The sequence below is a fragment of the Orbicella faveolata genome, unplaced genomic scaffold (genome assembly GCF_042242905.1).
Source record: "Orbicella faveolata isolate gen_17 unplaced genomic scaffold, um_ofav_v1 contig_24, whole genome shotgun sequence".
NCBI classification, from domain to species: Eukaryota; Metazoa; Cnidaria; class Anthozoa; order Scleractinia; family Merulinidae; genus Orbicella; species Orbicella faveolata.
In genome coordinates, this window is record NW_028301552.1 from 15,278,673 (window position 1) to 15,304,190 (window position 25,518).

Consider the following 25,518-nt stretch of genomic DNA (forward strand, 5'->3'; position numbering starts at 1 on the left):
CGGGTTTTCTTTCAAAAATAGAACTTCCAATGATTCGAACTAGCGGTGTTGTTCAAATTTTGCGGAAAAGATTTGGATTTGCAAGGTATTTTTCCTTTTTTTAATTTGTCTCTTAGGTTTAAATGGACGAAAATAACGCGTTCAGCCTTAAGCTTAAATTAACATCGTAAAATGGCAGTGACATCTAGTAAAACAGGAGCTCCACATGGTGGTCAATTTTGTAGCGTGTACTTCGTGTACTAAAATGTCAAATCACCATTAATAATATTATTGCAATTTTAGAGAAGTTAAACAAGCTTATAGTATTCAGTACAATTTGTTTGCAAGGAGTATGATTTGAAAATACAACTTAGCTATAAAAACTGCGAACTGAAAAGTTGATCTAAAATCTTCCCATCTTGCGAATTGTTTATTGTTGTTAAACTATCAGTACACATGAATACGCCATGTTTAAGTTTAGCTCACTTATATACTACTACAGAAGTACCCTTTTGATCCGAACATCATAAGGCCACTGAAATCTCGTCGTATTTATGACAGGCAAAAAGGAATTTGCCCGAATTTTGTTTAATTTTGTTGACAGATGTAGCCAGATGACACATGCAGGGTTTTTTCCAAGTAATGTGTTTTTCACCACATATGCAACTACGACTCTGTGTTTGCAGATGAAACATTGCAAGTTAGATGATGTACAAAACATTTCTGTTCATAGTGGTAGTGCACAGATCTAAATGACATTTTAGTGCTGTTTTACAACTACAACAACCAATTCTTACACTTTGTAATTCTGTATCTTTGCAGAATACCTGCAAGGTCTGCTACTAAGGGAAGCAATCGGCCAAGATGGATCAAGAGACAACAAACAGTAAGAAAACAGTTTTAGTAGTAATTTGGTCTCTCCTTACAATGTTATTTTCAAAGATTGTTACTGTCCGACCAACACAAGTAAATTTTTCTCAGTAATGTTTGAAACCTTCAAACTGTCTTAAAAATTTAAATTTAGACTGTAACAGTAGTAATTGAAGGCAATTATAGTTGCCTGAATACTAAAGCATAAGAAAAAAAATAATATGCCCATGGCTATTTAAATTATTAATAACTACAATCTCGGTCAAAAGAAGATGTGGCATAAAAAAGCCGATATTTTTATCACTACATGTTACAAATTATCATGTATTGAGCTCCCCTCCCCCCCCCTTCCCACAATGTTGCCGTGGACCAGTGCGATTGAAATGCCACCAGTACAGCCCATAGAGATCAAAGTTGAATGGGGTAAGGGGGTAAAGGGGAGGGATTATGTTATGCGTGACTGAAAAACCTTACTCTCTCTCTACCGCCCACAACAATTTTGACCAGGATTGTAGGTACTAGGTAAACCTGGGATTCTGCATAGAGTCAGTGGTGTAAATGAGGAAAGGTTGCTATTCCCTTTTGGAAGAACTTGTAATAATCTAGTTGTTTGTCCTCATTTCTTTTACTCTATTTAACAAACTGACGTCAGTTTTTCTCGCGTCTATCCTGTTATTGATCATGACTTTCGTCATAACAATGTCAAAGTAGCTGTGGATCCACAAAGTGATATCTGAGTGGATCTGCAGACTACTTTGACAATGTTATGACAAAATTTATTGTCAATAACAAATTGTCAAATTGTCCGCTCTTGCTTGTTGACGCATTGCATAAATTATAAATTCATGTGTCTGTCCGCTTATTGACGATAAAAATTAGCCAATGAGCAAGCGGGAATTTCTGCAGTTATCATAAAAACTCTTTTAGCTGTCCTTACGATTGATTCTGGTTGAATTTTGATACAATGCAGGATTTTTATGTGAAGAAAGCTCATGAAGACAACTATCGTTGTCGTAGCGCCTATAAACTGATTGAGTTGGATGACAAGTTCCATTTCCTTCGACCTGGAAGAGTTATAATTGACTGTGGTGCAAGCCCAGGTAACAAATAAATAACGAGCTTTCTCATTATTTTCTTTTCTTTTTTCACCAGTACCAATGATCAAAGGAGATAAAGTAAAGGCACATGAACATGCCATGGGAGGCGCAGTGGCCTCATGGTTAGTGCGCTCTTCTCCGGATCGAGCTGTCCAGGTTTGAGCCCTGGCCGGGGACATTGTGTTGTGTTCTTGGGCAAGACACTTTACTCTCACAGTGCCTCTCTCCACCCAGGTGTATAAATGGGTACTGGCAAACTTAATGCTGGGGGTGACCCTGTGATGGACTAGCATCCCATCCAGGGGGGAGTAGAAATACTCCTAGTCGCTTCATGCTACAGAAACCGGGATAAGCTCCGGCCTGATGGGCCACTTGGCTCGTATGTAGACTTTACTTACTTACTCACATGAACATGCTACAAAAAGAATAAAAAAAAGAAAATTGTAAACAACGGTATGGTTACCATAGTATATGTGCTAGTAAAAGACCTTATTTTAAAATAATTAGTAAGATTAGCTTAGTAAAGAGTTATTAAAAGCCTTTTCCTTAAATGAAAATAATAGCGACATGATGATAAATGCAAATGCAGTCATAACAATCTTGGAAAAAAGACCTGAAAATTTTTTCAGGTGTTTTCTTTAGTAGTGTTATGGCTGCATTTGCATTTATCATGTCTACATTTAATAATTTATTGCTTCTGTTGGACATCTATTACTATAAAAAATAGTAACATCTGACGGCTGGCAAAGAATTCTCAAGATGTTCCTGCAGTAAGTATATGATCAGTAATTGCCCACAGGTCTGGAGATATAAGTATCACCTTCAGTATTGGCCACCTTCTGAGGCTGCATGAAAGGTTGGTAACAGGGCTGTCAAGTTGCCCACTGCTGTTTAAAATCACCATCTCCTCAATCTTGGCTGGTCATTCAGCTGGGCTGTTTGTCTTGTTCTGTAAAAGGTGACAATAAAGGCACCTGCTTCAAAATTTTGTGACACCCTTTAATCACACACTCACTCATCCCCATCTCGTGGTCCCTGGCAATCTTTCAGCCTCTGCCTGGACTGAGCCAAGCTCTGTGAGGTCTGCTGTCACAGTTCTTGGCCAGGTTGTCTTTGGCCTTCCTCCACGCCGCTTGAGGATAACCTTAGGGATGGTATTGTTTCCCTGTAATAATATGCTATATTGTTTTTGGATAGGTTCTTGGACCCAAGTGGCTGTAGACAGAGTGTTAACACAGAAAACTGGTTGGTACTTTAGCAGACTCTTGTTACTTGGTGGAATAATAAAAATAATATTTTAAAGACTTGCATGATCTACTCTATGACGGGTGATTTTTTAAATTGAATTTTTTAAATTAAATTTTTTAATTTTCAATTCAAATCCTACATTATAAAAACACTGTAGTTTGCATATTTATGAATTTTGAGGTCTGTAATGAAGAAACCAATGCATAAAAATGCACATACAGTGAAACCTGTATTAAGCAACCCCATGTTAAGCGGACACCCTCTATTAAGTGGACACCAGCTGAAGTCCCAAAATTTTCTTCCCACATTTACTGTAAAATAAACCTGCATTCATAATAGTTAATAATAAACTATTATTGCATAACACATTAGAACCTGTTTTGAACAGACACCCTGTATCAAGTGGACACTAGTGAAGGTCCCAAGGGTGTCCGCTAAATACAGGTTTCACTGTATGATGGAAATCTTGTGTAAATGCAGTGTATCCTTCGGGGCATATATTCTGTGTCTTATTTTGAATTCTTTACAGGTTATTGGGATGGCCTTGTCATTGCTGTGGATTTACTAGGTATTGATTTGAAATGATATAGAGGATATTACATGATATGAATTTTATCTTTGAGGTTCAACTCGATATTGAGATATTGAGTTGAAGACAAGATGATAAAATTCGTATCCACAAGCAGGCATGTAATATTCTGTTTATTGTATGAACATACTAATGACGACGTTTTTGACAATTTTCTGAAGATTTCCGACTACTCTCCAAAGATTTCCGAAGATTCTCCAAAATTGTTCCGAAGGCCAGACGAGCGCTTCCGAACATTTTCAGAACATTTCTGAAGATTACCGAAGATTGCCGAAGATGACTGAAGAAGATACAAAGATGTTTCGATCATAGATCAACAAATTTAAGTGTAATTAAAGGGACAAGAGAAATATGTTATAAAAAAGGAATGATATCTTCACAGTGTGAAAGATAAAAATAGTATCTTCACTGCACGCAATGAAGATATGATTTTTTAGTAAAAGGAAAAATCCTGGTACTTCACTGGTGGTTATATAATAATATTATTATAACACTACTATGGGATGTAAGATATTTAACCAACAAGGAGTTGTTTATGATCATCTCATATCCAACAAGAGCAAATTATTGGTATAATAACCTTACTTTTTTACCATTGCAAAACAGAATATTTCCCTTAAGCAGGCATCTATTGAGTTTTAGTGTAAATCTACGAGCGTTCTACCATGAATGCCATTCGCCCATTGGCTACACTACACACTATCACTATAAGTCTTGCTATCTCAAATCACCTCAGTCTTACTATCTCAATTCTTTCATCATCTTATGTTTCCTTTTTTTTCGTCATTTCCTTTTTTACAGAAATTGATGATATTCATGGAGCAACTATTCTATCAAGATGCGACTTTACAAGTGCTACTACACAGAGACAGATCCTCTCAATATTGCCTCCTGCTGGTGCTGATGTTATTATGAGGTACAACAGTTTTTAGGGAAAATGTTAGCATCACCAACATCATCAAGGCTGTGCTCTAGGAGTGCCTGGGTGCCACAGGGGACTAACTTTTGCCTTTGGGTAACTGGAAAAACTTACTTTTTTCACACAAGTTTTGTGATGGGCACCCAGGATTTCATGGTTAGGAACCTTTGGGCTCCTCATAATTTTTCCTAGACCACAACCTTGATCATCTTGTTTTCTATAAACCTTGAAATATTGTTTTTGTTAACTTGGCATTGTGTTTGTTTATTTTTCAGTGATATGGCTCCAAATGCAAGTGGAAACCACACAATGAGTCATGAAGCCATCTTGGTTAGTCTAATGCACATATCACTAGCTTTTCCATGCAGTTGAACCCCAGGCCAAGACTGGTGATGGGAAATTTTTATGAGGCAATGTCCCCGGATTTACATATTCTTACACAGACATTCTCCCCTAATTCCATATCTAATCCCCTTCTTCTTTGTCCTGACCATAAATGTTGCTTGGCCCATCACTGGTTGCCTTATAAGCAGCAGTTTGCTGCTACCTCTTTTTACACCTCAGTGAAAATGGCACAGTGATAAGGGGTGGACCATTATTTTGAGGGGAGTGGGGTTGGGGAATTTCCTCACCCCCTCCCTCCCCCAAAAAATTCCTGCACAGCAAAAACTGCTGACAAAAAAATTGTGAAGACATTGATGATCATCGCAGTTATGTACGCAAAAGCAGTGGTGCAATGAAAGCCTGGAAAAAGGGGAGCCATGGGGAAAAAATTGAGCAAGTCCTTTGCTACTATCCAGGTTGATTCCTGATGTTAAAAAAATTCTTGCACAAGCTATTGCTCACCAAAAAAAAATCATGCACAATCTAAAGGTGAGAAAAAAAATTTCATTACCCAGAAAAGTGCCCCTCCCCTCAAAAAATAATGGTGCATCCGTAATAAATTGTTTTGCGTGATTAAGAGTGCATTCCTTTGGGGTGATCTGGATCATGATCAGTGATCCAAGATCACTCGGATCATGGTGCATCAAAGAAACCAATTAATCCACTCTGGTCATGGATTCATCGGTTCCTTTGATGCACTATGATCCGAGTGATCTTGGATCACTGATCCTTATCCAGATCACCCCAAAGGAACACACTCAAAGTTGTGATGTATAGACCACAACACAGTGACCCTTGTCAGATGTCTGTCCTGGCCTGTGGCACTAATCATCACTTACTACATCTCCCACAAACTAAAGTAAACCTAACTTAACTTGTATGTTTGATGTACAGAGCCTCTGTGAGTCAGCCCTGGATTTTGGGAAATCTGTTTTGAAGCCTGGTGGGATTTTCCTTTGCAAACTCTGGGATGGCTATGGCACACAAGGTACGTGTAAAAATGAATTCTTACAATGTTCACAAAGTTTTTAATGGTCTAATTATGTTTTCTACAAAGAATGATAGCTAATTGAAAGTACATTTATTTGACACTCCTAAAGCTAACACAAAGTCAGATTGTACCTTATTTAAAACACAGTATGGTTAGCTCTCCTGTTGGTAGTAATAAATTGGGAAATACCTAATGAAATATATCTCTCAGTTAAATTTGTACACGTGTAGGTTCTCATAATCAGCCAGCCATCCTTTGTACGGAACTATAAACCTCAAAATACTCCTTACAGTAAGCTGTTTATGACTACAAGAGGAAACCTGTATTAAGCAACCAAATTTACTTGGCAAGATGGCTGGTAGTTTATGGGTAGTACAAGTCTTTGGGGGCAATCACAGGCTTCAACAGAAATGATTTGAGTTAGTACATGGGGCACTTATGTTGTCTTAAGGACTGAAGAAAAGGTGCTTAAAAAGAGGAAAGGGGTACTTATTCTTGTTGTCCTTACCTAAACACCTAAGTCAACATGGACATCTTTCATATAGATAAGAGGTGAAACAGCTGTTATTGTAGTGCATAGCAGGTTAACATACAAACAAGGTGACTGGGTTAATCTGCTTCAATGACTAGTTGAACCTCATTCTTTGTTCATGTGCTTTCTCAACCAAAGACTATAATAATCATCCCAGACTCAGCTGCAATAACAGCTACATTTTTGTATTAATCCCTCACGTAAAAGTATCAGCTGGGACACATGGAAGACCAGGTGTTTTGTAATGCAGAGATGATATGAAAGGCAGAAAAACAATGGATGGTCTTATTGTACTCGGATGGTGCTGGAATTGAATATTTATCTTTGACTGATATGACTTCTGATTTTTCAGATTTTATCAAGACACTAGAGGGAAATTTCAGTAAAGTTAGGAAATGTAAACCTCAAGCAAGCAGAAAAGAATCAGCTGAGATCTACCTTTATGCTGAGAGCTTTAAGAAATCTTGATAATAAATTAATCTGTTAAACTCTTGAGTGTAGGTTTTCATAACAGATACATGCTGTGTAGCATTTAAAGAAAATAATTAAGCTCTGAAAATTATGGCTCAAGATGGCAGCTGAAGGACCTCAGTGCAGAGCAAGTCACCATTCTTTAAGTAACATTATCAAGAATCAATGAGAAATAATCACTACAATTACAGGGAAAGCCTGAAAAAAATACTTCCTACCTCATTTAAACCCACTTGCTGAGAATTAAAGGCATAAGCTCAGTTGCGACTTTTATGATTCATTTCTTGGATTTATTACTACTGATAATAACTCCCTCTGGAAAGACTCCCTTCCCAAGTGCAAATGCCAAGAACCCTCCGCAATTTAAGCCCATGCTGATAGGTGTGTATTTAGATTTTGTTCTTGGTGAAAGATGTAACTTGTGATTATTAATCACTAGAAAACATTATAAAGTCATGAATACCCGTGAAAGTTTTGGGAGAAAACACACTGTGAAAACTTACAAGGCTTGTGTTCCCACAGCATTCCTTGTTCTCCTAAACTCCCACTTGTGTTTCGGTGAGTTCAAAAACACACTTAAATAATTGCAATAATTATGTTTTCTATTTCAAAAGAGAGCTTTAGTTTGCAGTATTCTTCTATGTGCCTACAACAAAACCTTGACTCTTGCTTCAGAAATCTGTATGACAAGTTTCAAACATAACAACTATTTTTATTCCCAAATCTGTACAAACCATTTTTAATGTATTCTAAATAAATATGCCACAGTTAACTCAAATTCAGTCAAAGCAATAAAAAATATATTTTTTTGAAAAAGTTATGTCAGAGTTGTTTTTGGTACAATATGTCATAATGTCCAGGCCGGTACAGTAAATTGACCAAAGGCCTTGAGCCATCTTCAGGAAAGTCGTGCTGATTGACAGATTGATTTCCACCTCTGTCCATGTACACCACACGGACACATACACCTAGTGCATCAGTCAGTGCTATGATATGAATCTGGTCACTTTCTTTGGCCATAGGCTCAACTTCCTGATGAGAAAAATATGAGAATTTCATGTAAGTCCACTCATGTCGATGTTCAGGTGGAATATCTCAACTGACACTGACTTTCTCCCACGTATTTTGATTTGTTACAATCATGTACCAATGGACCAATTTTGATATATTAAAACTCAACAAACTCTGTAGTTATTCCCCAAAGCCTACTGAGGTCTATTGTCTTAGGCTGAATTTTAATATATCAAAATTGATCTATTGTAGCCTAGTGTAAAATGAAAGCTTCCTATAGGCTAATGTGGTTTGTTTATTAGTTACTTGTCACTTTTTCTTTATTTGTTATGTTTAAAAATGTCTCGGTGACACAACTGGGTAATATGGACACTTAAGCATGTCTCTTGAAAAAGAGCTCAAGAAATTTATTGGACTGGAAATAAAGTATTCTGATGGTTTATTTTGGATGGCGTTTGTTGCAGGAGTAAAGCTGGTTAACATCTGAAATGGGGAATTAATGGGGCTTAATGGCCCCTCAAACTTGCATGCAAAAATCTGTCAAATGACAAGCCCCTTCAAAATAAGCTCACCAAGGAAATGAGCTCAATAACATTATCTGTCATGGTTCTACTATTTGATCATTTGTTAGATGTCTTTGTCAAGCCGATTTACTGTACAAATTAATTTTCCAGTACAAGAGAAGGAACATTTTTGGCACTTCTAGCATAAAATGTTTCACATAAAAATTGATATCACCTGCCAATCTAGTGTTGTTATTCTATCACTTATTACAAGTCAGAACAACTTTGATTTTCTTGCTCTAGACAGGTCGTTAAAATTAGAAATAAATTTCACCTGGCTGCGGAATTCTTGTACCGTTCTTCCTCCTTCAATAAAGTTCTCAAAAAAATCAGCCTTTTTCTGAAGTTGTGCAGATGTTAACAGTCGTAGATATACAACAATATAATTTGAAATACCCTCATCTTGAAAAGTCTGAAAGAGAAGAAAAACAACCATATTTATCTTGAAATAATAATTAAATTTATGTTATTCAAATTATATTATAAAGACAATTAAAAAATCCCTCACAATTACCTTAAACAGGAGTTTTAAAACCTCCAGTTATCTGATGACCACACATTAGAGTGACTAAGATTGATGACAAGTACTACAAATAACGCTCCAGGTTACTATGTTCTTCTCAGATCCTCACCTTTAATAATTGCTCAACAGACTGATTTTTTCCAACAGATTCAATTGCTTCCATAAACTGTCATTCAAGCAAAGCAAAATCAGTTAGTTTTTAATAACTAGAATACCTAGTCATTTCATAAAATTTATGTATAAATGTAAAAATTGTTTCAGAAGGTAACCAATTTTTTTTGGAAGTTAATTCAATATTCTAGTGCTTGAAATTCAGCTGCAACCTCTAGTTGGTAACTTCCAAGAACAAAAATCCTCTAGAACTCAAGATTTATTTACCAACCCACTCATGTTTCTCTTCTTGGTCACATTCTTTGTTGTTACCACATTTTCATCAAATGTGTTTGACTTGCCTTTGTGGGAATACAAAGAGGACTTTCATCTACATTTACTTATTAAAATCACCTTGCAAAACTCAGCTTTTGTTCTTTTTAATGGCTTCCACCCAGAGGGTGAAAGTCATCACCACCTTGTTATGACAAATTGTCCACTTGCTTAGACCACGCTCCATTGTACATATATAATACCCTGGTTTCTGTAGCATGAAACAACTAGCAGAGTTGCTTCCTTCCACCACACCCCTGCCCCCAAAAAGATGGAATGCTCATCCATTACTGGTGACTAGTCAGTAGTTTGTGAGGTTGCCCTAATAGTTTTTCAATACCCATTTATATACCTGGGTAGAGAGAAGAACCGTGGGAGTAAGCATGTTTAAAACACGAAATGTGGAAATGTTGAAATGGAACTTCAGGTAAGAGTGAATGTGGGATATGGGTGTCTGTAAGGGTTAATCCTTACAACTACTGAGAGCCAACCACTGTCGATTCAGTGATACTTAGGCTAACCAGAATGCTATTAAGACTAACCATAGTGCCATTTCATGTTTTCAACATGCCCTGAGGGTAAAGTGTCTTGCTCAAGAACACATCATAGTGAGTCCCTGTACAGGTCACCCAGTCTGCTTTGAATGTGCTTACCATTCCACAACCATCTCTTCTACTACATTGATATAGAATAAATGTAAAAGTAAATTAAAATAGAACTTACAACTTGATGAAAGTCCTCTATTGTAAAAGATGGAAATCCAAGAGAGACAAGTTCATCTTTACTTTGCGAGGCTAGAGTTTTAAACCTGTAATAAAGGTAACAAAAGTTTTTGGAATTTTGGGTAAAAAGCCTCCGAGCAATGTCAGAATTTTGATATATTGAAGATGGGCTATTGGGTATGTAACTGCAGGATGAGCATTTAATTACCAATCTACCACGTGGCAAAAAATTTTGGCGGGAGTTTAATTTTGCGGATCAGTGGTTTTGTGCATTTTACAGGAAGTAATTTTTGCTGTTGAGAAAGGCTGCTTTTTGTAGCTGGGTATTAATTTTTGCAATTTTCAGGAAGTCGCTTTAATTGGATTTACAATATATATGAATGAATGAATGCTTTATTTAACGTGGATATACGCTTAGCTTATATATGATATATATATAATTTATTAGATATATATAATATATATTTTTATTGGACTACAATTGATGAGTGAAACAACATGAAGAGATGTAAAACACAGCAATGCATGTCAATCTATTACAATGACCTCTTGCTCAAGAGTGATTGATTACTCTGGCAATGAATCACTGATGCATATCCATTGAGTTTTGTTTCTGAGCGAAGGAGACATTTGAAATAAACAGCACCAAGATTCTTCATGTGATGTTTGTATGTATAATTTCGCCAGTGGTGTCAATTTTTGTGGAGAAAATTAACAAAAAAAAATTTACTGGCAAGGAAAAATTCAATCTTATAAAATATGTCTGTCTACTTTTGGAATACCTGTCATATTCTAACTGATTACCAATCAGTTCTTCAAGGTATGCAAATCCAAAAGCCCTGTAGAAGCAATTGCCATCACCTCTAGTCTTCCTAACATGTGAGTAGTTTAAGCTTAGGTCCTAAAAAATAAAAATAAAAGTAAAGGACATTATGCATTGCATGTAAAGCCTTAACTGTACAGTACACAGCATTCAGTACCAAATAACTTGACTGAAGGATTGCTTGAAAGACAAAACTAAAAAAAGACAAGGATAATTTCCTTCCTACACTAGCACAAGTCATAACCAGTTTGCTAATCCTATTATTTTGCCAAAAGCACAGGGCTATCCTACAAACCTTTGTACCAGGAGGTTTCCGCCCCGAGGTCCAACCCCTTACCCATTTTAACAGAAAAGGTAATCCTCTCATATAACCTTTTGTTGAAAAAAAGGTATCCCTTTCACATACCTACTTAAGAACACTGCATCCCTTTTCTAAGCCCTTGGAATGAAGTTAATGAACAATACTATGGGCAAACATCAAGCATTTCCAACAGAAGTGTTACCCAAAAAACAGGTTTCATTTATTCAGCTTCTGTTCACATTATATCCAAATGAAAGATTTCTCTACCCTTTAATATGCCTCAAGTTGTGAAATCTCTACCCTTTCAGTTACCTGGAGGCCACAAAAATCTACATACCTTTATTTTGGTTTGGTATACAAAATCATCAATAGCGTATTCCTTTTGTAAACAGGTTATGTCCAGTTTCTCACTTACAAGTTGATTATTTTCTGCTATCTGGTATCAAAAGAGTAAAATGTCAAGTTACAAGTTTCTATAAGCTGAAAATAAGCAGGGCTGAAGTAAGATTGACAATTTTAACCAGGGAAATATCCTTATGCTTTGCTCTTGGATAAGGTACACTACTAGAGCTGTTCTTCTCGCAGTTTAGGCCACGTGCAGAAATGAGTAATAAAAGATTGTTAATGAAACTTGAGAAACCACTAAGGGAGGAATGAAAGTGCATCACCCAGTAGTTTTAAAATTCATGCTACAGAAACAGCTTCATGATAGAATTAAACCTGAGTGCAAAATAGTGTTTTTGAAAAGGAATAAAAAAGAATTAGAAACTGAAATGATATTCCCTTTTTCATTTTAAATTCAGACAACAATACCTCTTTCTGAATGTTGTCAACTTGAGCTATAATGGCATCATCATAGTTCCCCGCAACTGCAAACAAAAAAAAAAGGGTATGGATGTAACCTCTTAAACTCTAAATCGTTTGCATTTAAAAACAGTCCACAAGGAGTTTGGCAAACCAAAATTTTATAGTCAAACAATCTATGAAGCACAAAGTAGATCGACAATAACACTCCAGGTTATGCCTAAAGGGTGGGAGGGTAGAAAGGTAAAAGAAAGCTATTAGCTGCAAGCAAAGAACAAATGAGTGACAAAACATGACAAACCACGTAATACATAATCTATAGATGATATTGTGCAACAATTAACCCCTCTCACTGAGTTGACGATGTAATCAAATGGAAAAATGAACAGCACTATCCAGAAAGTTAGCATGGTCCACAAAGGTGATAAGCTATTGCTCTATCATAGACAGTAGCAAGTGTGGTTTCACATAGAAAATGAGGCTAATAGCCACTTGACTACTATAGTCCTAGCACCCAGGAGTTTGAATGTTATTGCTATGTATATCATATTTTTTCTATTGGTTTTTCAATTAGTGTGATACCTAATCACCTTTACCAACTGAATAAAGATGATAATGATATTACCATATCGAGAGTTGACCATAAACAGGCTAACTGGAAAACAAGTTTAACTCAGGCCTACCATACCCTGCAAGACAAAGATTCCCTACTCTTTCTGGTTAGTGAGAGGTGAGAAGCTCTGCTCGCAACTGTTCAATCATTTGATCAGCCACCGTTAACAACCAGGGATAAATAAATTATAAAAACTGTCTCTCTGCGAGACTACCAACAATATCTGCTGCCTTGTGATTCACTACAAAATTGCAGGCAACACTGCACTGACATGGGTTCATCACATAGGCATCAAATTCAAACCTTTTGTCCAATGAACAACTGGCAATCTTTGATCTTTTGCTGTTTGCACAGTTCCAGAAACATGCTGCACAAACTTTTCTTTGTCAAAGGAGCATATTGGGAAAGTTGATAGTTTGTTTAGCTGCAGCAAACCTATGTTTTGCAAGGCATCCACTCTACTGCATGGTCTAGAATGAAGCCAATTTTAGTTTACTTCATCGGTTTCTTTGTCGCTCAGTTTTTTTTTTATAGAACTTTACAAAATTTCTGTAGTTTCTCTAACAAATAAGCATTGGAAAAGTCAGAATTCAAGTAATTTGACAAAAATACAAGTAAAAATTTGATTGCCGGTAAACATTTCCCATGACAAACCATAGCACATCAGACATGCTGACATAGTTTGCACATGCACAATAGGAAATTGAGAGATTACGAGCAGAAGTTCCACATCATCTCTCACCAAGCAGAAAGAGAAGAGAATCTCTGTCTCACTGGTTAGGCCAACCAGAGTGCTTGAGCTCTTCAGGCTCACTTGTGTGTTATTCTGCTGACCAGGGAAGTACAATTTCCAGGTAAAAGTGCACCTGAAGCTATGAAATTTATGATTGTTGGTTACTTTTCTATTAGAAACCTTGACTGGCTAAATGAGGACATAGAGCATACACTTTATGAGCTTAAAACACCTGCTTAAGTAACAATGCTGCCAACAGAATTTGTGTTAGAATTCGCCATTTCCACATCCCCTATAATACACCTCGTTTGCCCCCCAAAATTCCGCATAACCTTTGTTTCCCATTTCTCCTGGGTATTAGAGTCATCCCAAGAGAAACTGAAGACAATGCTTATGCAAAATTTTGAGGGGCAAACAGGGTGTGTTATGGGGGATGTGGACATGGCGAATGAGTGTACTGATAATACTCAGGGGAAGGTTGTAAGCTTCTCCAACATCATCATTGTCATCATCATCATGATCTTTATTAATTTGATAAAGTCGATTAGGCATCACCAGCTGTTAAACCAACACAGCTGGCGGCGTAATTGCAGCCATCTCAGCTGGAAGGTTATATTTCCAGTCTCTGGCATCTACCTTGAATTAACTTCGAAATAATTACACATTCCAGCTGCTGATATTTACTCACCGATATGCATTAAGTTTACGTATATGTCAAAAATATGAAAATCTTCCGCCAACGAATAAAAACCGAACGATTGTTCAAATTTCGCCAGGGAATTTTAATTTCCCGTGTTAATTTTCCGGCGTTAAGAGACACGACAAAGAAGGGAATTAAAACAGCCAAGTGAAGCTGGGTTATCCAAGTCACTGATAATAATACTTATATAGTATTTAAGTCAAATCACCAAGTAAAAGAACAATTACACAAGCCACTGGTTGACGCTAGTTCCCTTACCGTCTGAGTACTCTGAGGCCGCCATCTTACCTAAATGACTGGGTAGCCAAGCCTCCTTGTTTCATGACGAGTGACTTTACCCCCTGACCACAAGACGAGGAAAGACTGCTGGAAATTTATAGTTCTTGCTAGAGTTTGGGAACTATTATAGTCAGCAATTTCGTCATTTTATTTGTCTATATATCCAAAATTTTACGTAGCCGTTTTGATTTCCTGTAAATTAAAATTTGGGTGCAAAATTATTTTCCTGGAGAATTAATTTTCGCGAAAATGAACAAAAAAAACCATTTTATTTCGAGAATATTATCATTATTTTACACTTCTTATTGCTGAAATTATCAACTCACAACAAAACCAAACTATAGAAACCGCATCGTGTACCATAGCCATAGTCAAAGACATTATACTTATGCTTAACGTTCTTTGCAATTGTATAATACATATTTACATTGTGGCCGTGAATTAGATTAGGGCTATGTATACCATTGGCATAAAGTTCTTAGGCCTCTAATCAATTTCTGGGGCGATTTCAGCTGCAATCGATCTTAGCGAAAGGAACAAGGCAATACTTGAAAAGTATTAGCAGATTGTCGTTTCAAATTACAAAGAACCCGGGATATATGGCCATTTCAATGACTGTACAAAAGAGGTGCTGAAAGAACTTGAAGATGACGATAGCGATACAGATAAAGAGGTTCAAAGCAACACAGATAGTGAAATTTGCCTGTTAAACTGTTGCTTATCATCTGTAGGCATGCCATAGAGCGTTTACACATTACACACAATACGTAGACCTGTGTTTCTTCATTAAATTGAGAAAACAAGAAATATAGGCGGGTATTAAATTTCGCGGGAATTTTTTTTCGCGTCGCTTTAGTTCGCGATTTTTTTTAAATTGCGAAAATCGCGAAGTTAAAGCGACGCGAAAATTAGTACCAACAGGAGCCATAATTATGGCTCCTGGTACCAATAAGGTATAATGGGCCATTTTACCACCATTTTTGCACCAAAACTGATAACGTTGTTTTTCAATTTGCGACGTCAAAATTCAGTCGATGTCCAAACCCGACTATTGTGCGGATAGATCTATCCTAGCTCTACCATCTGCTTACCAAGCATACCTAGTGACATTTAAATTGATGATGTCATAAGTGGTACAAAGAGCACGACCATTAGATACGCGTATATGCGTAACCTAGGATGAAAAGGATTAAGGTAGCCGTTTATCACGATGACTTAATGGCTACTCTTTGTTGAGAATAATGACAATAATTACGTTGTACCTTGGGTAGCCTTTATCCCCATGACATGACGGCTATTTCTGGGTCAGAATTAATACGTTAGACCTTAAGCAGTGTAATATTTGAGGCAGATTTAGCGAATGCACAAACTGCAGACGGGCCTCACCGCTACGACAAAGCACTGCCACTTTGGTTAGGAAGGACGCTGATGTCGTAAGTCGTTCCATATACTGTGAGGCGAATGACAGATTATTAGTTAAAGGAGAAATAAATGTTTTTGAGATTACAAAGAAGTTGTCATGATGTGAAATGAAAGAATGGCTATTCAGAACTAAACTTTTTTTTAACGTTTTACGACTTAAACTGATCTGATATATTAGCTGACTGAACGTGAAAAAACCGGGACAGTTCCAGATCTCTGTCTCAACCTCTAGCATGCTGAGAAATTTTTTGTTTATTTTGCGGTAGAAATCTGTCATGCTGGCGAAAACTATGCCGGCCGACAACGGTTATTCAGGCGACGCAAAATTAGCCGTTAAGTCATCGGGATAACGTAATTATTCCAGACCCAAAAGTAGATAACGACCACCTTAACCCTTTCAAATCCTCAAACCCTAGAGTGCCATGGTGCACAAAAAACCATTACATGCTCAATATCGAATTTTTATCAAATTTGAACAGCAAAAAGGTCTTGGACAGATCTGTCGTTTGAAAGTATAAAATCACACCCCCTCCTATGTAAGATTTGATTAACCACCCGTGCAAATTGTGCAACTTTTTTCTCTTAGACCCTTAAGGTCAAGTTAATATCTTACAATAACCCGCACATTAAGAGCTGCATAGTTTGGTGGTATACCTCAACTCGGTATACAAGAAGTGAGATATTTTTCGCTTTTCGTTTTGAATGCTTTTCAATTCAAACTGAGGCTTCCTCTATGGCTGTTAGTATGATATATGGAATCCTACAAAAAATACCTTTCGAACGGTATACTATGCGCGGTCCTTGATGGTCTATAGTTACCATTTTACAAAATATGTGATTTACGGTACAACGTAATTATTCTGACCAAAAAGGAGCCGTTAAGTGATAATGGCTACCTCGATGTCGGTGAATAAACTTCATGCTTTCTGACTAGTATCTATTTGGCTTCAAAAAGTTTCGTATATCAGTGGCGGATCCAGACCTTGAGCTAAGAGGGAGCCGGGGGGGGGGGGCTGTTTTGTTTTGCTTGCCCTGCCGGCTTTTCCTCCTTTGTGATTTCTTCTTTTTTGAACCAAAATAGGGGGGGGGGGGGGGGAAACGACGTCCCTAGGCCCGTCACCTAGATCCGCCACTAAATATATTGACCAACGAAATTAAAGCTATTGTCTAATCACTTCTAGCTAGAGTTGACGTAACTTCCTGCTTTTAAGGAAATTGTTCTTAAAATATTGAGTCATAATATCGTGTCAGTAATTCCGCATTTCTACACAACATTGAGGAATGCATGGCTATATAAAAAGAACAGTTTTGAGCAGGATCTAGCAGTGTTACCGGGCGGCTAACCAAACGATTGAGCAGACTTACAGCCTTCGTAGAAATGTCCGCGACGTGGGACAACTACATTGATAACCCTATCGAACAATCCAAGGCCCAACACTGGACCAGTCTGGTCAGGCGCATATCGACAAGGCCTGCATTATCGGATTAGATGGCGGAGCAAATTGGACTTCAGACCAACATCCTTGCGCTTTGAACTTAAGCTAACACGAGGGAAAAACCATCGCAGAGTGCTTTAAAAGGAAATATTTTATATCGTTCATGGCACACAAAGTTTACATGGAGGGAGAGGACTACATATTCGTGCGAGAAATTGACAGCAAAGTAGTATATTTAAAGAGGCATTTTGCTAGAGTAACACTGTAAGCAAGCAAGACTGCAATAGTTGTAGCGCGCACAGCGGAGGGAGTGCAGCAAGGAAATGCAAACAAAGCTGTAGGAGTGATTGCAGATTACCTTGAGAGTATGAACTTGTAACGTTGAACACTTTGTGCTAGTAGCAAATTATGTTCCTGTACATTTATAATGAAACGAAGAGCATAGACAGTGTAGTATATAAACCTGTATAGTTATATTGTAACGCGCGCGAGCGCCAACAACTTCCACTCAAAGAGTCCAACAGGCAACGGTTTAATTACTCGACTCTTAACGTTTAGCTTACTAGTACACGGCAACTCTACTCACACACACAGGCCACTACATAACGTGAGTCCCTTATATATCCTGTATTACGAGTATATTACGCATTCCGTACTCGCCATATAACCGTCTCTTAGTCTTAGAACTCTTGCGGGTATACTTAACAAATCGAATGTGGTTTAGCATGGTCTGTACTCTTATCGACAACGAGTACACGTCATCACAGTGGTCAAAATGTTGTGGACTCACTCGGCTGCGCCACTATGATGACGCGTACTCATTGTCGATAAGAGTACAGATCACGCTAAATCATATTCGATTTGTTTTTTACTACAATATCAAAGATAACGAAAGAAATCTTTGTCAAGATTTGTTGACAATTGAAAACATCGACTCGGACTTGAAAGTGGACGCGCTGCACTATGCAAATGAGCTAATTGTACACGTCAGACTTTCCTTTCAAAAACTTTTGCAAACTCACTCAACATGCAGAAACAAAAAAATTTTTGGAAAAGAGTAATGACGCGTACTCGTCGATAAGAGTACAGTCCATGCTAAACCACATTTTGATTTGTTTTTTTACCACAATATCAACGTCAAAGAAAATGTTTTTTTCAAAGCGCGAGCTGAAAAAGGCATTGCGCGACACATTGACGCGAGCAGCGTGGTATGGACTCTTATCGACAACGGCAAATTGGCCAATCAGATTGCGAGATTAGCAGCAGTTGTGGTAAAAATTCTAATAATATATATGAAAAAAAAATTTTCGGTTCTGATTAGCTGAGAGCAGTGCAATTCGAGTGTAACACCAGTGCAAAAAGTGTAACACCAGTGCAAATTACACATCGTAATTCTGGATTATGATTGGCTGAAAGACAGTAGCAAATTTTCTAAGCCAAAGATATGACGTAAAATGATGACGAAAATTTTGTGCGGAAATTTTTTCTCGAATGAGAAAAAATGGCTTCAAGAAAGATCTTCCGGCACTTCCTCCACGCGAATTTTTTCATGTTTATATTATTGATAAGTAATCATACGGTTTTTCTCGTTCAATTTAGAATTAATTTGCACTTGTGGGTTTTTTAAAAAGCTGAAATTGCACTCACCGAAGCAGCTCGTGCAATCTCTTCTTTTTGAAAAACTCACTCGTGCAGAGTAATTCCAAATTGAACTCGAAACCGTATGATTACCTATACAAATACAACCGTTATACATCTTAGCACGCGCATCACAGCTCGTGCAATCACCAGATCAATTTCATTACAATATGATACAGGATATTATCCAGTTTCCGAGAGGTTATTTTTACGTCTTGCTTGTTAATCTTTAGAAAATGAAATATTCCGAAAGAAAACCGAACATTTCAGTTTTCGAAGAGAAGTTTCGGCGCGCTGTTCAGTTTGAAGAGCACTCGCGAGGGTCTCCGTACTCAAAGAGTTAAGGAGATCAGAACATCGATTAATTTTTTAACTGAAATTGAACTTTTCCGGAAAACAGAGATCAAAAACTTTCCCTGAGTTTTCAGCCCTTCCCCCCTCCTCCCCGGCGGTGACTTGGGGGTGCTAGTCTTAAATTTTGAAAAAACACCCCTAAGAGGTACCAAGATACCGTTTTATGTGTGTGGCTTGAAATTTTTTCACCCCCTAAGGCCCAGTTCAGACGCCGAACTTTTCATGAGCCTAACCTAATGCGTTGAATTAAGTACATGAAAAGTTCGGCGTCTGAATCGGTTAAGAACTGCTATTTCAATTTGGAACGGCTAAGCCGTTCTTCCCGCCTAGCTCAGCCGGGAATTTCGGCTTTGGAACGGCTTTGATTTAGACATCGAACTTTTCATGTGCCGAACCTAATGCATACACCTTGTCTGAAAACCGGTGATGTTTCGATGTGTTTTGGTTCAAACTAAATTAAGTTCGGTGAATTAAGTTCGACGTCTGAATCAACAGGCGTGCTTTTGATAATTTGGGTCGGTCTAAATTCGAATTAATTAATGTCATTCCTCACATTTGCATTGCGCATCCTTACTGGGCATAATTTATCGCGTCATTAGCGCGCGCTCGTGCACGCGCACATTGAAAACATGACGGAATTGCCTTGATATTGAGCTCTATCAGTTGAAAAATGGCTCTAGCTCACCAACGAGTACGGGCACCCCAATTTTTTTTCCACTCATTGTAATCAACTAATCATAAGCTTTGCGTGAGAAAAGACTGATCTAATTTCTATTGCTGAAAATTGAATAAATAAGAAAAATAGCAGATACACGGTGGTCTTTTCTATTTGGCAGTCGGTAACCACCTCAAGAAATTTGGTTCAAATTTTTAACCAAGGATTTAGCTTTCTGTCTGAATCTAACTTAAAACGTTTATTTGTGTCCGACACAATGTATTGACTATAGTTTAATGCGTGTTCTTATGAGTCCGGGCTCACAAAGATTTTACAATTACTGGGAATGCGCTCTTATAATAAGCATTAAATAATGCCAAAATGGGACATTTTCAATGCCTCACTGCTCCTTAATGAGCATGGGCACCCCCCTTTTTTATTTCAAAATTGAAGTTATCATATGATAAATATTCAGTGGACAAAGTTTGAACAAAAATCTATAGTCACTTTTATTTCATGAAAAGTTCGGCGTCTGAACTGGGCCTAAGAGGGGCTGTCGATAAAACCTGGAACATGGAACATTCCGGAACATCCCGGAACATTGAATAATTATCATAATTAGGCGAAAAATGTGTAAAATTAAATTTTTAAAACTAACATAAACAAAAATAAACTGGTATCAGCTTGAAATATGAAAAGATATTATTGGGGATAGGGGAGTCGGTAGCAGAGGGGTAGGGAGCGTTGGATATTCATTCAACTGACCACAATGAGTGCAGGCTCCTCTCCTCTTTCCCGCCAATTGCGTCTCGTCGCTTTTCAGCACTCTGTTTTTCAACACAAACATGGACAATTCTGACGACGAATGCCAGGTAATTCATTGCGTCTCCTTTTTTTGATCCCTGATTTCTTCAACATCTGAGGTGTTTGTCTGAGCATCATACAGTTGCCTGTAAGTCAGCATTCATAGTTTAGTCCCTATTCTATCTTCATGTCGCTATTTGTCATCCCCAGTTTTCGCGCCGCTCCGCTAGGAACGCCTGGCACTATGACCCACTAAGTGCAGACTCGGCCTTTCCGGAAGCCCAAGTAACAAGCAAGTTGTTATTAATAAACTAGTGGTAATCAAAGATTTATAGAGCAGCACGTTCACGCACGGTTTTCGCTTGTCTGGTTTACTTTGGTGGTGTTCGAATGGCTCGATAGAAAACTAAGTTTGATCGAATGTCAGATAACGATCTGCACGTGAAGTTGAACTAGCGATGAATAGGTTATAGCCTGCGGTGAAAGTATTTTTAATTAATTAAGTATTAACTTGTACTGGACAAACATTTTCCAGGAGATGCTTCCGAACTGTTGGCGACACTAAGAATTCAATTTCAGATCGCCAACACTTGTAACAAATATTTCTAGAGACAACAAAGTTTTGACCAGCGACCCCGCAAGACAGCGGGCGCGTCGCCAAATGTTTTTAAATTTTGTATTTGTATTTGTTTACACTGTCATCAGAGGTCGAGCAGTCCGATCTAGTTTAGACAAGAAACTCGATGCCGAAGAGTTTCTATTTCTGTCTCATGGAGAAACTATTTCTTCATAAGAAATCGTGCATACGCATATCTTTGTATTGACGTAATGAATTGAATAAAGGAATCACACTCGTGTACCCATACTTTTAGGTCTGATTAATGAGTTCGAACGTCACCACCTTAGTTTTCTGTGAAGAATGAAATCTGGGAATAAAGGACAGTCACGTGCTTAAACTGACGGTGAACGGCTGGAAGGAATGAATTAGTCTTCTTAGTTGCTAGCCTTCACTCATTGCAGTCACTTTCATTTTTCTTCCTTTTTTCTTTTTTTTATGTTTTTGTTTTGTTTCTATTTTCCGAGCTGATACCAGTTTATTTTTGTTTGATTTAATTTTTTAAAATTTTATTTTACATATTTTTCGCGTAATTACGATAATTATTCGATGTTCCGGGATGTTCCGGAATGTTCCATGTTCCTGGTTTTATCGACGGCCCCTAAGAGGTTACGTGACTTTCTGCCTTTATGAAAATTGTTCTTAGAAATGTTGAGTCATGTTGAGTGATGTCGAGTCATGTTGAGAAATATTGAGTCATGTCCTGTCGGTCATTTCGAGAGCTCGTCACGCATTCCTACCCAACGTTTAGGAATACATATGACTACAGAAATAATTGGAACGTCTGCAAACAGGAACGTGTAGCATTACAGTGCGGTGAACCAACGATTGAGCAGACGTACCCTTCGTCGACATGTCGACGTGGGACAGTTACATTGATAACCTTATCGAACGATCCAAAGACGAATCTGGCCAGCTGCATGTTGAGAAGGCCTGCATTATCGGATTAGATGGCGGAGGAAGGTGGACTTCAGACCAACATCCTTCTGCTTTGAAGTTAACCCCAAACGAAGCCCAAACAATCGCAAAGTGCTTTAAAAAGAAGGATTTTACATCGTTCATGGTAGGCGGAGTTTTCGTGGAGGGAGAGTACTGGACATTCTTGCGTGAAATCGACAGCAAAGCAGTATATGCAAGGAGATCATCTTCTGGAATAACGCTACAAGCAAGCAAAACTGCAATTGTTGTAGCACGCACAGGCGAGGGAATGCAGCAAGGAAATGCAAACAAAGCTGTTGGAGTGATTGCAGATTATCTTGAGAGTGTGAACTTCTAACCTTAGGTGCCATTTGCAAGCTAAATTACTAAACCAAATAGAACTTGAGTACATTTACCACAATATCAGGCGGATGTGTAAATCTTTAAGTAAATGTTTCTGTACATTTATAATAATGAAACGAATAGTATAATACATAAACCTGTATAGTTATATATGATACAGTATGTTATCCAGTTTCCGAGTAGTTAATTTTTGCGTCTTGCTTGTTAATCTCTTGAAAATGAAATATTCCAAAGGGAAGCCGAACAGTTTGGTTTTCAAAGAAAAGTTTCAGTGCGCCATTAGCTCATCCCTCCTAGTTAATATTTATGCTATTCACTAATAAGCTGTTTGATTTTTAGTCTGAAGATACTAGAAGAGTTCAAGAGGTCACAACATAAAATAATTTTACCTGAAATTGAATTTTTCTGGAAAAACAGAGATCAAAAAACCTTCATTGAGTTTTGACTTATTTCGTGCTCCCAATTTCTGCCACTTTCTTCGAAATGTGAGAAATTGTTGCCTAGGTTGCATGAAAATTAGGTCCCGTCCACACTACGCTGAAGGAATTTGAAAACGGAGGTTTCACCCTGGAAACACATCAAGCATTTCCCTTCCACACTATGCCGGAGAAATTTAAAAATGCAACAATTACCGGTCATTTTGGATTTGTGTTTGATGGAAACTAGGACAGGGAAATCATGCATGATTATTGCGACGTCATCATTTTCGTAAAGCTCCGTTTACAAAATACTCTCCGTTCACACGAAAACGAAAAGCCGGCGTTTTCAAATAGGGCCTACAGAATTAATTATGCTGGGACACAAGTTACACAATGGGACGTTCAAAACAATGGAAAGTCAGGCTGGACTGGTACGAGTTCCTTTGTTTTGGAAATCCCACAGTGTAACTTGCATCCCAGCATAATTAATTCCATACCATGGGACCGGATCGTGCAAAGGGCCTATTCCCCTGGTTTGAAGAGCGTTTTCGAAAAGCTCCGTTTTCGTGACGGATTAGTGTGGACGGTAGGCCTAACCGTAGAAATAAAGCTGCGTTTTCAAAATTCTCATGACATGAAGACATGACTGATCATTGCAGTTAACAATACTTTTGCATGTTGTTTCATGTTGGTATATATATATTTTTGTGTCAAACAGGATTCTGCTTGGACTAGGCATATTCCTGCACAAAACGCGTAAATCTGTTTTGGCTGTGCAATGCTTGAACAGGACATATCCTGCATGCACCACGGGCCACCAGTGACGAAGATTTAGAAAGAGCTACTAAACAATGCTAAATGATAGCATGTTTCTCACACCAAAGTAGACTACTCTCATCTCAATAGAAGTACTTGTATTTTCTTGTTGGAGGTCATCTGTTCGGCAGCGTTTTCTTTTCCTTGTCTTATTTTGATTCTCCCTGGACTTATATGCAAACATTTCATATACTGCACCTTGTCTGTGATTGTCGTTCAATAACTTCTAGGTTAATGGTAAGCCCTGCTTGGATCATGGATGGGGCAAATGCAGAAATGCAAGCCTCTCTTTTGGTCGTGGCTGAGGTTAAAGTTTTGCAGACCTGGTACCAAAGAGGTATAATGGTTTAGTGCTTGAATTTGAGGACACCCCCTCTCAACAACATCCAAAAGGCATACTGCCTTTTGATTCCTATGAAAATTGTGAAGACATTCAGCTTTAATGGTGTGGAGCTTTGGCAGAATCATCTGTCTGATGATGAATTCTTTGGTAAAACCAAAGTGAAGAGTTTCCAAAGAGTTGGATTTAAGCATGTACCCAGCAAAGTTGGCCTCTGGATCAACAGACTGACAAATTGATATTTTTAAGTACTTTAGCCTGGGAAGCGACATGATGCCATCCATAGCTTCAGGTTGGAGATAGTGTATATCAATTTCTGACCTATGAAAAGGCGTTAGAAAATGCAGATTAAGATATTCTAGATGGTGGAAGCTTCCCAAAATTTTTGCTGTAGCATACGAAACATAACATAACATTTTAGATACTTTAGATACTTTAAAGCGTTGGAACACTTCTGCACTAAGTGTCTCAAAACATCTCTGAACCCTTGCAATTCCCATGCAGTAGGTGCGTATGTCAAGAAGTTAATCCCGCAAGGCATTTGTAACCGAACTGTGTGCAAATTATTCGTATTGCAGTCAAGGAGACGATGAAACATACCATCTTCGCTGAAAATGTTGGCTTCGCCGCGAATATCAGTTAGCGCAGCCTTTCTACTAGAAAGAAATGAAGCAAATAACAGTCGCCGCTTTGGGAATGTCATCATGTGCGAGGGATAATCGAGGTTAACCGTGGAAGGAAGACGGAACGCATACACTGAAGAAAGGTCGATTGACTTCCACAGTGTCGGATTGCATGACACTTGATAGAATCTCCTGCATACTCTGGCAACGTTGCAAATTTCGGCAGATGGAAGGTTTCTTAATACAATCATCAAACACTCCTCAGGCAGATCCAAGATAGAAACCTTCCAGGGCTTATCTTGCAGGGAGCTTACGCTGTCTATAAACCGTGCACTGGCTGTTCTCTTAGCAGGATTTTCGGACTGATCAAAAATCTCGCAGCGACAAAGTCTCCCATTTTGTCTCCTCCATAATTTTGGAGCGTTTTTCAAACTTCTACGGCTTCTCATCTTGTTCGGTGTCTTGGCGGTAACTTATCCGTCCGCCATGATTTCCGCCATGATGCCTGTTTTTCTTTCCTCTCCTCTGATTGGTTCTGT

The 25,518-nt window shown here is 38.1% G+C and overlaps 2 protein-coding genes and 3 pseudogenes across 2 annotated transcripts; 3 read left to right on the forward strand and 2 right to left on the reverse strand.

Annotated features, from left to right (window-relative positions):
- The first annotated feature begins 4 nt into the window (after positions 1–4).
- Positions 5–7,349, forward strand: LOC110065098 (uncharacterized). The gene is made up of 9 exons (XM_020772196.2): positions 5–85; positions 802–865; positions 1,820–1,949; positions 3,144–3,191; positions 3,724–3,762; positions 4,585–4,699; positions 4,978–5,032; positions 5,981–6,074; positions 6,962–7,349. The coding sequence occupies exons 1-9, from the start codon at positions 30–32 to the stop codon at positions 7,075–7,077; spliced, it is 717 nt and encodes a 238-aa protein (XP_020627855.1). The 5' UTR covers positions 5–29; the 3' UTR covers positions 7,078–7,349.
- A 422-nt stretch (positions 7,350–7,771) lies between these two features.
- Positions 7,772–14,627, reverse strand: LOC110065097 (ubiquitin thioesterase OTUB1-like). The gene is made up of 8 exons (XM_020772195.2): positions 14,555–14,627; positions 12,260–12,315; positions 11,784–11,882; positions 11,105–11,223; positions 10,324–10,408; positions 9,287–9,343; positions 8,929–9,066; positions 7,772–8,112 (listed from the first exon to the last, which is right to left on the reverse strand). Exons 1-8 carry the CDS (start codon positions 14,577–14,579, stop codon positions 7,903–7,905), a joined length of 789 nt encoding a protein of 262 aa, XP_020627854.1. The 5' UTR covers positions 14,580–14,627; the 3' UTR covers positions 7,772–7,902.
- Positions 14,628–17,253: 2,626 nt separating this feature from the next.
- LOC149110582 (profilin pseudogene) lies at positions 17,254–17,972 on the forward strand (annotated as a pseudogene).
- Positions 17,973–22,211: 4,239 nt separating this feature from the next.
- LOC149110583 (profilin pseudogene) lies at positions 22,212–22,953 on the forward strand (annotated as a pseudogene).
- Positions 22,954–24,097: 1,144 nt separating this feature from the next.
- Positions 24,098–25,509, reverse strand: LOC149110584 (uncharacterized; annotated as a pseudogene).
- Positions 25,510–25,518: the final 9 nt, after the last annotated feature.